At 37.1% G+C, this 12519-nt stretch overlaps 1 protein-coding gene across 8 annotated transcripts; it reads left to right on the top strand.

Annotated features, from left to right (window-relative positions):
- Positions 1–2840: 2840 nt before the first annotated feature.
- On the top strand, positions 2841–12172 carry LOC129769466 (gastrula zinc finger protein XlCGF8.2DB-like). Of its 8 annotated transcripts, none has more exons than XR_008741885.1 (10): positions 2853–3215; positions 3678–3992; positions 4049–4132; positions 4192–4275; positions 4344–4439; positions 4543–4626; positions 4695–4778; positions 4856–4951; positions 9873–10025; positions 10505–12172. XR_008741885.1 is itself a non-coding variant. In XM_055771761.1 (9 exons), the coding sequence occupies exons 2-9, from the start codon at positions 3863–3865 to the stop codon at positions 9959–9961; spliced, it is 747 nt and encodes a 248-aa protein (XP_055627736.1). In that variant the 5' UTR covers positions 2854–3215; positions 3678–3862; the 3' UTR covers positions 9962–12172. The 8 variants fall into 8 exon arrangements, 6 of the variants coding, with proteins under 6 accessions (XP_055627741.1, XP_055627740.1, XP_055627736.1 ...); XR_008741884.1 differs by having other exon boundaries at positions 2854–3215; positions 9873–10259; XM_055771761.1 differs by having other exon boundaries at positions 2854–3215; positions 9873–12172.
- Positions 12173–12519: the final 347 nt, after the last annotated feature.

Here is a 12519-nt window from a genome sequence, read left to right as displayed (position 1 = left end):
TAGTTGATGTTGAGCGCTGGGATAACGACTGTGTTACTACATGATAAATGAGCACGTGATTCAGTGAAGTAGAAATTAAGTATTGTTTTTTTTTCATGAAATGTGGTTTGTTTGTGCTTTAGGTACGAATGGATTTCTTGAATAATATTACTTCAATACATTATATTAGGATCGTGATACGCAATGATTTAAAACAAATTAAACATTTTTTTTCGAGTTAACTTTTAGTTGAAACAAAAATGAGTTTAAGGTTAATGAAAAACAGCAGTGGATCTCTTTTGCAACAACCCGGTACTTAGTATTTCAGGTGGACATACACAGGGAACTTACAGAAAATGCAGCCATATTCAACCCATATTGTACCAAACGTTCGAAAAATGGAACAGCAATTTTGACATTTTTTCATGGCTTTGGAAAGCAAACATTATGTAATGTTTTGCACCAAATGATAGATAAATTTATTCGCTATCACTATCATATTTATTGAGTTTTGTATAACTTTGTTCGGCAATAAATCCGATTTAAGCATGTACAGTGATTCAAATCCGTAATCGTACTCCACCATGCCGATCTCTCGAAAACAAGTTTTCGGAACATCCTATTTAGACAAAGTCATAGTGTCATATGAGAGTATAAAGGTTTGCTATCTGTTTTTATAATAATGGTTTTTATTTCTCTAAAAATGGCGAATGTATGTGGTAATGTACGAAAATTGACTCAAACTCATAATCGTACGCTGGTTGAAATCTCTACTCGGTTTCGAAGGCCTTGCCCAATTTTATATTCCATCAATATTATGGTATCCCTTGTTCATTGCAACTATCTTTAGCTGTCTTTAGCCTTATCTACGAGTTTTTTGGTGTATTCGGGAGGTATATTTATCATTTTTTTCATTAAGTGGTTCTTAAAATTGTAATTTTTAGAAATTTATTGGTTTCAAAATTTCCTACGCAGATAACTTCCCTAGTGTTTTACTTGGATTGATGCCGGAAGATTGTGGAGGAATATCAATAACTTTTGAGTAATTGTAATGTAATCATGTGCGAACTTCATATGTCTCGAACTCTGGGTTATTGTCTTGGCAAAACTTGAATCGTCGATTCGATCTCATTTTGTTGACACTTTGCTACATGCTACCCTTTAGGATGTCCAAATAAACATTCTGGTCCATTTCACCATCGATAAAAATCATATTGAGCAAACAAAAAGTTTGTATTGTGCCTAGGGAGGGCAGCTCTGGCATTCAGAGTACAGAGGGACAAATCGTTTCTCAGCAAAAAAAATCCGTAACTCCAATTTGATTATTCCAAACAGCATGTAACACATCAATGTCTTACTGGTAATATGTTATTTCCATAGATGGGTCCTAATTTGAACATTTTGGCTCCGATGGTTATCGTTTCGGGTGGAGGAAGCCAACGCTGAATTAAACGTAAAAAAAAACTGAAAACAATGTTTAAACATGGTGGTGGTGGTGGGATGATATGAGGGTGCATGTATGAGAAAGTTGGTTTTCATCGATGATATATTGGATCAGAATGTTTACTTGAACATCCTCAAGGGAAATATGAAGCAAAGTGTCAACAAGTTCGCACATGGTTACATTACTATTACTAAAAAGTTATTGATATCCCTCCACAATCTTCCGACATCAATCCCAGTAAATGAAACTAAGGAAGTTATCTGTGTAGGAAATTTAGAAACCATTGAATTTCTAAAAATAGCGATTTTAAGAGCCACTTAATGAAAAAAATGATAAATTCCTTCCGAATACTCAAACACTCAACACTCAAAAAAAAACTCGTAGATAAGGCTAAAGACAGCTAAAGATAGTTCCAATGAACAAGGGATACCATAATAATGATGGAATTAGGAAATTGGGCAACGCCTTCGAAATCGAGTAGAGATTTCAAACAGCGTAGGATTATGAGTTTCAGTTAATTTTCATACAATAGCACCTACATTCGCCATTTTTAGAGAAATAAAAACCATTATTCTGAAAACAGATAGCAAACCTTTTAACTCTCATATGACACTATAATTTTATCTAAATAGAATGTTCCGAAAGTTTGTTTAATACGGATTTGAGTCACGGATTACGGATTTGAGTCACTGTATGCATGGAGAAGTGCATAACCTAACGTGTGTTATGTTAGGTTATGCACTTCTCCATGCATACAGTGACTCATTGTGATGTAGGAAACCATCAAAGTTTGAGTTTTTTGAAAATCGAAAAATCACCCAAGGGGGGAGTAAAGGAAATCAGTTCTTTTCTTTTTATTCAAAATATGATACAAATTATAAAAATACGGGACAATCCAAAATGGTCGAAAAAACGGAACTGTCCCGTTCAAAACGGTACGTTTGGTCAGCCTAGATATCGGTCCATCGAGAAAATAATGGATTTTTTTCCCCAACCTAGTATTATCAATATTGGTTTAAAATAAACAGATACCACACTATTTATTTATGGGAAAAAAATAATGAATGACTGAATATTTCTCATCAATTACATCCGAGTAATAAATATGGACATTTTTTACACTGTAAGTACGAAAAGGTATAGTAGAGTCGTAATCTCAATAATCTCAGTATTAATAATTGAAATATGATCCAGTTACAAAAGAATTTAAAAATAATTATACCAACAACCCATTGTGCCAGAGCACCTGAATCGACGAATCCTCGGCCTTCATCGTCGACAAATCGATGTAACTTGTAAACAGCATGTTTTGATTCTCTCCCCCGTGTCTTTCTCTCTGTCAGTTCTAGTACTGCACCCGGCACGCCAAGAATAACAAACTGATTTCTCTCATTGCCGTAACACGCACACAAACGCACTTAGAGAACCGAGAGAAAATCTGTGCAAAATATTTTTTTTACCTTCTGTGCGTGTGCTGCTGCTGCTCCTCACGGGTAGTGTCTGAAACCATTGCATTCGAACGGTGAGGAAAATTGTTAATTTCATCCGATTATTCCTTGCGAATATGTGCTAGAAGAGTAGTGCACAGTTAGAATCGACATTTCCACCCAATGGAACTGTAATCGACGATCGGAGGAGAATTGACCGCTCCGAGCTGGTGGAATTCGTCTGCTCCTCCCGAACGAGAGGATCAAGACGAAGAAGGGTTCCCCTGAACGAGGCTGACGTTAGTTGTGAATGATTACTGCTGTTGGTGGAACGAGAAGTTGTCTGATTTTCGGGGAGACTGAAGGTACGTGAGACGTCATTTGTGATCACGATTTTTGTCGTAAACAAACAATTTAGAAAAAAGGAATACGCCAGTGATAAGAGGCAAATAAGGATTGAAAGAGCGAGAGAGTGAGGGTGCAAAATATGTTTTTCAGAGACACCAACACTGTCACAGCGCTGGGTGTAGATAGAAACATAACCTCCAAAAACTTTCTGCTACTTTTGTTGATATCAAATGGCCAGTGAGTGTTTGTTTTTCACGAGAATGTTGGAATTGTTGTTGGATTAAAATATTTGCTGCCGTAAATTCGTTTTGAAGCCGGGTTTAGTGCATGTTACAGAATATGGGATCTCTGTGATTTATGTCTGCGACCGTTCGCAGTGTCAAAAGTGGGTTTTGGGTTTTGACATATGAAAACGTGATGACTAATGATGAAGTTGGAATGCATGCAATTATTTACAAACAATTTTTCATCTCTTATAGAATGTCCTCGGATCAATGAAGATTATCTTCGTTCTCCGAACATGGCTGTGATAGGAATCTGCACTAGACCATAAGTATAACTAAGCCGAGGAGTAACGTATCGAGTCAACTTTTAGTTAGTAAGACAGGAGCTAAATTTGATAAAGGTAAACATACCGGAATCGTCCTTGTTTGGTGGCCGTAGAATGCAAACTACCCAGGAGTTGAAACCGGCAGAAAAGGTGCCTAGCTGCACTAAACCTTTCCAATGTACCGAGTGTGATAAACAGTTCCGACAGCTAAGCACATTAACGAATCACATGAAGATTCACACAGGTGAGTGATCGATAGTTGCTATGTTATCGGAGTACTTAGTATCTTTTCACCAACAGGTGATAAACCCTATAAGTGCACAATATGTTCCAAGGAATTTCGTCAGACCACGACACTTTCCAATCACATAAAAATCCACACAGGTAAGAGAGTAGAAGTACAACGGAGGAATATTATCACATATCTTTTGTCTCCTCCGCAGGAGAAAAGCCATTCAACTGCACATATTGTGGCAAACAATTTCGACAGTTGAGTACACTTTCTAATCACTTTAAAATTCATACAGGTGGGTTCATTACAGAGTAGTTGAGAGTTGCTAAAAATATTTCATCGTTACATTTGTCCTTTCTCCAGGAGAAAAGCCGTACGAGTGCTCTGTGTGCGGCAAACAGTTTCGGCAATCCAGCACACTAAACAGCCACGTGAGAATCCACTCGGATGAGAAGTATTGTAAGTATTTAAAGCTGCTGGCAGCAGCCTCGTTTTAGAATTTCGTCGTAACTAAAGATAAACAATGTCCTTAAATAAAAGTGACAGCTTCTTCCATTCCCAGCTGTGAAGCCGTTCAAGTGCAGCATGTGCCCCAAGGAGTTCCGACAGACTACGACCCTCTCAAACCACCTGAAAATTCACACAGGTGGGGTTGTGTAGTTTAAGTTTGCTAAATATCTCTCCATTAATCTAAACCATATTGTTGCGGTCTAGGTGAGAAACCCTACACTTGTACATATTGCAGCAAAAGTTTTAGACAGACAGGGACACTATCGAATCATCTAAAAATACACACTGGTAAGTGAATCGGAGCGCAGTGTCCTGCTAGAGAAAAAAACCGTTTAGTAATAAATGTATTTTCCGTGTTTCCGCAGGGGAAAAACCCTACGAGTGCTCAGTGTGCCGAAAACAGTTTCGTCAATCGAGCACGCTAAACTCTCACATACGAATCCACACGGAGGACAAAATATGTGAGTGTTGTTATTGCTTCCGAACTTCTATTTCAATAGCGAAGTCAGAGTATTCATGTATTGTCCGGAAAATAATGTTTGAAAATTGAGTATTAAGCGAGATGTTGGAATTGGTAACGGAAGAAATCCGCTTACGAGAAAGGGGTTCTTAAATTGTCTCTGATCACTTAAAGAGAAAAGCTTTGTCGTGAAATACTTCAAACGTCTTCCTCGTGATCATTTCGAATATTCCAGTAATCTGATTTGCATCCACCCATTCTAATAAGAATAAATCATTTTGAAACAGTTCATAGAGTCAATCTGTTCAGTACCGACCCTGAAAGACATTACCGTGATACCGATGACTGGAAATCTTGATAGAAATAGTGCTCTTCGTCGAAAGGAATTTATTTTCAAATAATTTTATGTTCTGTACCGATTTGATCAATTTACAATTTACGCGACTGATCAAAATTACTCTATGATACTATGCTTCCGATTTTTTCCGACGCTCACAATATGAATGAAAATGTATATAAAAAAATATTGCTGACGTAGGACTTCGAAATTATTCATTAGTCTACTATTTTAGAAAAAATCGAAATTCACGAATAAAATAAGAAATATTTCTTACGTAGTGAATTGCGTTGACGTCATATAGCTCCGTAAAATTTTCAAGTGGAAAAAGCTCATTTTTCATTTGAACAACAATGTCTCTGTATTGAAAGGTCCTACAGGAATGTTATATGAATCAAATGAAAACTTGTTGATAAGGCTAGTTGGATTTGCTATTAAACAAGTTGGCAATAAATGTGTTAGTCCACAAAATCTTTGAAGAAACAGAAAGAAATAGATTTTTTTTTAATTTTTGCACGATATTTTGGTCCACTACATCTACACATCTTCTATCTATCTATCTATATATATATATATATATATATATATATATATATATATATATATATATATATATATATATATATATATATATATATATATATATATATATATATATGTATATATATATATATACATATATATATATATATATATATATATATATATATATATATATATATATAAATGGATTTCTGTCTGTCTGATTCTTACGGACTCGGAAACTACTGAACCGATCAATATGAAAATTGATATGTAGGGGTTTTTGGGGCCGGGGAAGGTTTTCGTGATAGTTTGAGACCCTTCCCCTCTCTAAGGAGGGGTTACCATACAAATTAAACACAAATTTCTACATTACTCGCGGGAATTAATCATGCAAATGAAACGAAATTTGGCATATGGAGGTTTTAGGGTGCAATAAATTTTTCTATGGTAGTTAGAATCTTCAACCCCTCTTTAAGTAGGGGCTTCCATACAAATGAAACACAATGCATTACTCGAGAATTAATCAATCAAATGAAACAAAATTAGGCATATTGAGGTTTTAGAATGCAATAAATGTTTCTATGATGGTTAGACTCTCCACCTCCCTCTCTAAGAGGGGGCTGCCATACAAATGAAATACAAATTTCTGCATTACGCGAGAATTAATGAAGCAAATTAAACTAAATTAGGTACATCGAGGTTTTAGGGTGCAATAAATGTTTTAACGGTGGTTGGACACTCCACCCACCTCTCTAAGTAGGAGCTGCCATACGAATGAAACTCAAATTTCTGCATTACTCGAGAATTAATCAAGCAAATGAAACCAAATTTTTCAGGTGGAGGTTTTAGGGTGCAATAAATGATCCTATGGTGGTTAGATACTCCTCCCCTTCTCTTAGGTGGTGCCGTCATACAAATCAAACACAAATTTCTGCATAACTCGAGAATTAATCAAGCAAATGAAACCAAATTTGGCATGCGGAGGCAATAAATGTTTTTACGGGCGGTTATCTTCAATGCCTCAAACCTTTTCGATGCGGATACTTTCTTGGTCGCCTTCTTCCGATGAAATCCCATTTGGTCTTAAGGAAAATATATGATGAACTCGACGCACCAATGCCATTTGTGTTTGCGATCACTATCTTCTCGTACACCGGTGGAGCGTTTTGTTCGACCTTTCTGAGCTCCCTCACAGTTTTCGCCACAGGAACATCTTGCAAATATGCATCTTGTTGGTTAATGGATCAAGAGGAGGTGTGGTTTCCTATGGAAATTTGGAAGACAAACTAGAGGCGAATGAACTCTCTGAGTTGGAAGCCTCCAGCGACTGAGCAATAATCGCACATCCGACTTGGTGTTCGGTGGTGCCATCCAAGAGCATCAGTTTCTATTCTGCTTTCGCATGGAATATTCATGGAAATTGTTTGCTTGAGATTGCGCCCGATCGGAGGAATATTCACACACTTTCGACAATTCATATGCATCAGTTTGTATTCTGCTTTCGCATGGAATCGTCATGAACAATTTCGTGTATTATTCTCACGAAAACAGAATAAATCATGTATCAAATATCTTCAGTTGCTTTTACAAAGCCACTCAAACCCGCCGATTTTTGTCAGGATCACCAACACAACTCATAACAATTTCATACTCATACTCATCCACCCACACATCAACAAGAAAAACTCAGCAGTCTCTCAAAGTATTCATTCATTCATTCATTAAATGATTACTGAGCCAGCGGTCCTACGTCTACCTTGCGGTTATATCACAGGTATAATCCTTTTCTCGTTTTGTTAGCAGATGATGACATCTTTCCGGTTTCTTCTCCTCGAAGCCGGCAATCAATGCTGACTCGATGACCGGCGGCTGTCTTCAATGTCTCAAGCCTTTTCGATGCTGGTACTTTCTTGGTCGCCTCCTTAGTGGCACTATTCTGTTCTCCGATGGATTTTGTTTCTGGCCTCAGGGAGAATCTTCAGTGAACTCGACACACACCGACACACCAGTTTGTGTGCACAAGCTGACTCTTGGTGACACCGTTCATCAGCGCTTGAACGGGTAGGCATTTTATTTTTCGAATGAAGTGTTTATCATACCATTCCGTCCAGTTGTTTAGGAGGTATTAGCACTCAAAATCTTGTTGCTTCGGTGTAGCGTTCCCGTTTTCGATACATTGAACTTTCACTCCAGCATAGAAATGAAAGACGTAGTCCTAGGTCAAAATCGGCAATTACTTTTCGGGCAACCCAAGAGTTCGTTCGTAGCGAAAAAGATAGTTATTTACGTTAATTTTATTTCATGAAAACGTGACCTGCTTTCTGATTTGGCACCCTTAATGGATGTAGTTCTACGTCAAAAATGAGCACAAGACTATTTCTAACGAGCTTTGTAGAACATCGATTTTTTATGAATTTTCGAAACTTTGAATTTTTGTATCTTAGCAATTAATTTTAGCCACAAATTATGAATCCTGATGCGATTTAAAAGTAAAAAAAAATCTTCATCGCTCTCCTTCTGAAGGCAGGCATTCTCGAGATATTTAAAACATTTTTTTTATAATTTATTAATTAATTTATTTTTAAATTTTTTTTTATTATAACTGTAAATCTCGACGAGTAATGCAATTTGAAGACATTTGGCATAAATTTTTTTTTGAAAACCTCGATTTTCGGTGATTTTTCGTTTTTCAAAAAAACTCAAATTTTAACGTTTGTGACAACAGTAAATGAAGTCCGAATGAGCTAATATTTTGCATAGAATATATCATCATGCAAATGACCATTTCGTAGCAAGTTCCGAATGAAAAATCGAGATAATACTTTTCGTTTCGTACTCCGAACGCCGAGTTTTCCCGATTTTTCAAGTCCCAGAAAACCGATTTTTGACAAACATTTTTTCTTCGAGATGACAATAGATCTCGATGTTTCATGCAATTTTAAGACATTTGGCATCAACCAAAATTTTTCGAAAACTTCGATTTTGGTGATTTTTCGATTTCAAAAACTCAAACTTTTACAGCTTTGCGCCACTCTCCCTTAAGTCCGATTGAGCTAAAATTCGGCATAGGGTGTTTCTTCGAGGTGGTGAACATTTTTTTGGGGTAACTTTTTGAAATTCGAGATGACCGTTTTCATTGGCACCTTAGTGTACATATCTAATTGCTTCGAGCCATCGATATATGGATATTTGTGTGCGTACGTGCGTGCGTTTTAACGTATTATGCTGTTGCGGGTGAACATGTCGATCCGAACGTGGCGACAAGGAGGGGAGATGGCGGGAGGGAATTATTTACGCTAGGGTATTAGTAATGAATCTCTGCTGAGGCAAATATTCAGCCTTTTTCCAAGCAGTTGACATTGTTTGTTTTCCGTCATCATAAAGGCTTCGTTGGTGCCTTTGATATTACATCAATGCATTGAACTGACACTATAGTGAAGCAGGTGTTAAGGTTGTGCACAAAAAAATTATTTGGGGAATACCAAGTTATTCAATAAGTTATAAACAGTTATTAATTTATTTGGGTTCGCGTGCCAGTTGCAAAACTTCCTGCAACTAGGATTGCATTTGCGCTAATCTTGATCATAATGAAGCAGTGCTACTCTTTTCGAGGTTGTTGAGATTATTTCGTTTATTCAGTCACCAAAAAAGTGAATGTCGTTCTGGAATTTTGTATGTGATTTGGTTTCGCTTGCCAGTAGCAAAACTTTCTCCACTAAGGATGATAACTGCGCTTATCTCGAGCATGTATTGTTCTGCGAGGAAAAGAATGAATCATCGAACAATAATCGTCAAATGATTGTACAAGAAAAAAATATTTCAGGGCCATCAAACTGGTAGAATGGTTAGTTCTGAAATTTCGTAGCATTATAAAATAATATTCGCAGTTATAAACAAGCGACTTAAATTAAACTACAGCGTAGTTCTATGTCAACAATGCGGTCGTGTCTCGGACACAACCTCCTATAATTTTTCAAATTCAGAGATAAAAGAAAGCACTATTTTTATTTTGTCTACAGAACCTACACAATCGAATTTTCGTTCTTTTTTATCTTCTCAGGTAAAACGTCCCCTTCGCCTCTGCCCTCGACATTGACCACAATCACGATGAAGCTGGAGGACATCAAGCCACTGTACACGATCATATAAGTATGTGTGTATTGTATCAATCGACCCGTTTCCGTTAACATTGGATCCAATCGTGTGTCCTAAGGTAACGAAAAGACGGACCCAATTACTGTTAAGTTTTGAACCTATCTCGCACCGCGCCGATGCTGCGTCTCGAGTTGACTTCTGATTCGGATCGATTCTAGCGGATGAGGGGAGTTATGCTCAGCCGTAGGATTTTGGTTGAAAATGAGGTTATTTTGATTTATAAACTATTCAGTAGTAATTATACTGATTTGTATTTTGAATCCTGCACGGCGCTACGCATCGGCTTTCACAGGTACTAGAGATATTTCGTTTTCTTTTGAAGTGGCAAGTGCGTTAACAGTTAATTAACTTTCACGGAAATTTTTTACATAGTAATTGTCATTTGTCCCTGTCCCACAGTACAACGTTTCAAATGTCGTGACAGTTTACTTCAGTTGTTTTTTCTACTGGCTTTCTGCCATATGAAGCAAATTGAATGATATTCCTATTCAATTTAATAATGAATGAAAATGAACGTCAAAATCTGTCCGATTTCAGCCCGCTATAATTCAAATCAATAAGTCGAATCACAATCAAATCAAATTGAATCATTACTATCTTCATCTGGCCGGGAGCAATATATCCAATGGAGCGCTCAATTACCGAGCAAAAGAAGGACCTAGCGCTTGGAGACTTCGGAACATGATGACAGTTTCGGTAGCAGCAATTACTGTGAGACGCGAACCATTTTCGCAAATTGGGAAAAAATATCGGGTCCGACCAAGGTGACCACCCATAACGAACACATTTTGTCTGACTTGCGTCGGTCCTTGGACTATCCCAAAAATAATGTCATAATTTTATTACTGTTGTTCCCAGCTTCGAAGCATCCGAACGAAAAGTCCACCGTCTTTTGAACGCTACAATCAAGATAGGTTATGAACGCATGTGGGTTCCCACACGACCATTCGCAATGAGCCATAAACGAACATGTGTTCATGTTATTATTGTTCAATAAAATAAATGTTTTTGTTTTGTTTATGTTAACTACATTCTTGCAATGACATTTTAGTGTTGTAAAAAGTGCGAAACGGTACACACTTCACGCTTCAGTTCATAGTCATTCAACACAGATCGCTAGAAAAGTTCATATTTATTTTGAAAAACATGTTGTTTTTAACAAATGTAATAATATTATTACGAAATGGCCATCCCCAATCCCAAATTGACAGTTCATTTGACTAGCGAAAGATTGATAAAACGACGAGAACGAAATCAGTGTGCGTGTGTTAGCGGCGAATCCATCATCTCGTCTTATGATCCAAAACAAATCAGATCGCGGTTGATCGCCGCCGATCGCTGATTCCGCGAAATGGAACAGAAGTCAGCGCGAGAAGAATGAGAGAAAAAGCATTAGCGGAGACGCACCTCCCCTTTCAGGGCCATAATTACATCATTATTCCGGTAGGAAGCGCGGGGAAGCAAATTATTGTATTGTATATAATTATATATGATAACAATTAAATAATGAAACTTTGATTAAAAATAATCTGATTGAATTTGGAGAAGTAAGGCAATAAACGAAAAAAAAAACGTCGGCAGCCACACGCGCGCGGCCATTGGGCAATTGGGGTAAATGCGATACAAGGAATGACGGCGGGTAATAAAGTAATTAAAGATTGGGCCGTGTAATCGCTGCCATCCGTAGGGTAGCGTTTCGAGATTCGATTAAAAGAAGCTTCGAAGTGAAACTAATGAGTTGATGAGCAACTGGGAAGAAAACTTGAAGCAACAACAACAGCATCTACACTATCAACACAAAACAACTGTACTAATTTATTAACCACCAATCAATGTTTGCAATCATGAAACGGATAATCGGAAAGGTAGCGAAAGAGAAGGGAGAAAAAAAGAGTGGGAAATTGAAGCACACATCATTTTGAGCCACACAGGAACTACAGGTATAGAGAAGACTAAGCGTAATCGATATTATGAGGGTAATTAAGAAGAAATCAAAAAGAGGGCGTTTATGCACCGGTCGAGGGGAGAGCCTAAAGTTTTATGAAAACTTCTGAAATACAGGAATAATGACTCCAAAAAGGGCAGAGTACGGAGCGTAAAAAGCTGAGGTTTATAAATGCATGCGAGCGAAATTGCTATATATATATATTATGCTAGAACGAAAAAATATATTATGTGAATATTGAATGTTTTTACAGAAAAGAATCTTATGTGTTTTATGAACGTGTATAAGCGTATCCGAAAGCATAATGAAAGTGTCTCAGCATTACTTACTTACTTATCATTTTTTATAGTATTTTCTAGTATTTATAGTATACACAATGAGTTCAAAAAGTTTTGAGATTAATTTTTCCTTCCTGAGTATGGGATGGCATCTATATTCTTTTCACCGATAGGGTGAAGTAGTGAGTGGTGACCTAATCGACCATAATAGCGGCACTATTAACAGACCGCTCATAGTTGAAAACTTTAAAAGTTGAAAATGCATCGTCACTCGGAGTACATGTAATATGTATGGGTAAAATAAGCGATCGTTACCTTGCAGCAATAAT

The sequence above is a fragment of the Toxorhynchites rutilus genome, chromosome 2, assembly GCF_029784135.1.
Source record: "Toxorhynchites rutilus septentrionalis strain SRP chromosome 2, ASM2978413v1, whole genome shotgun sequence".
Classification (NCBI taxonomy): Eukaryota; Metazoa; Arthropoda; class Insecta; order Diptera; family Culicidae; genus Toxorhynchites; species Toxorhynchites rutilus.
The sequence above is the reverse complement of the archived record's forward strand: the minus strand, read 5'-3'. Positions and strand labels throughout refer to the sequence as shown.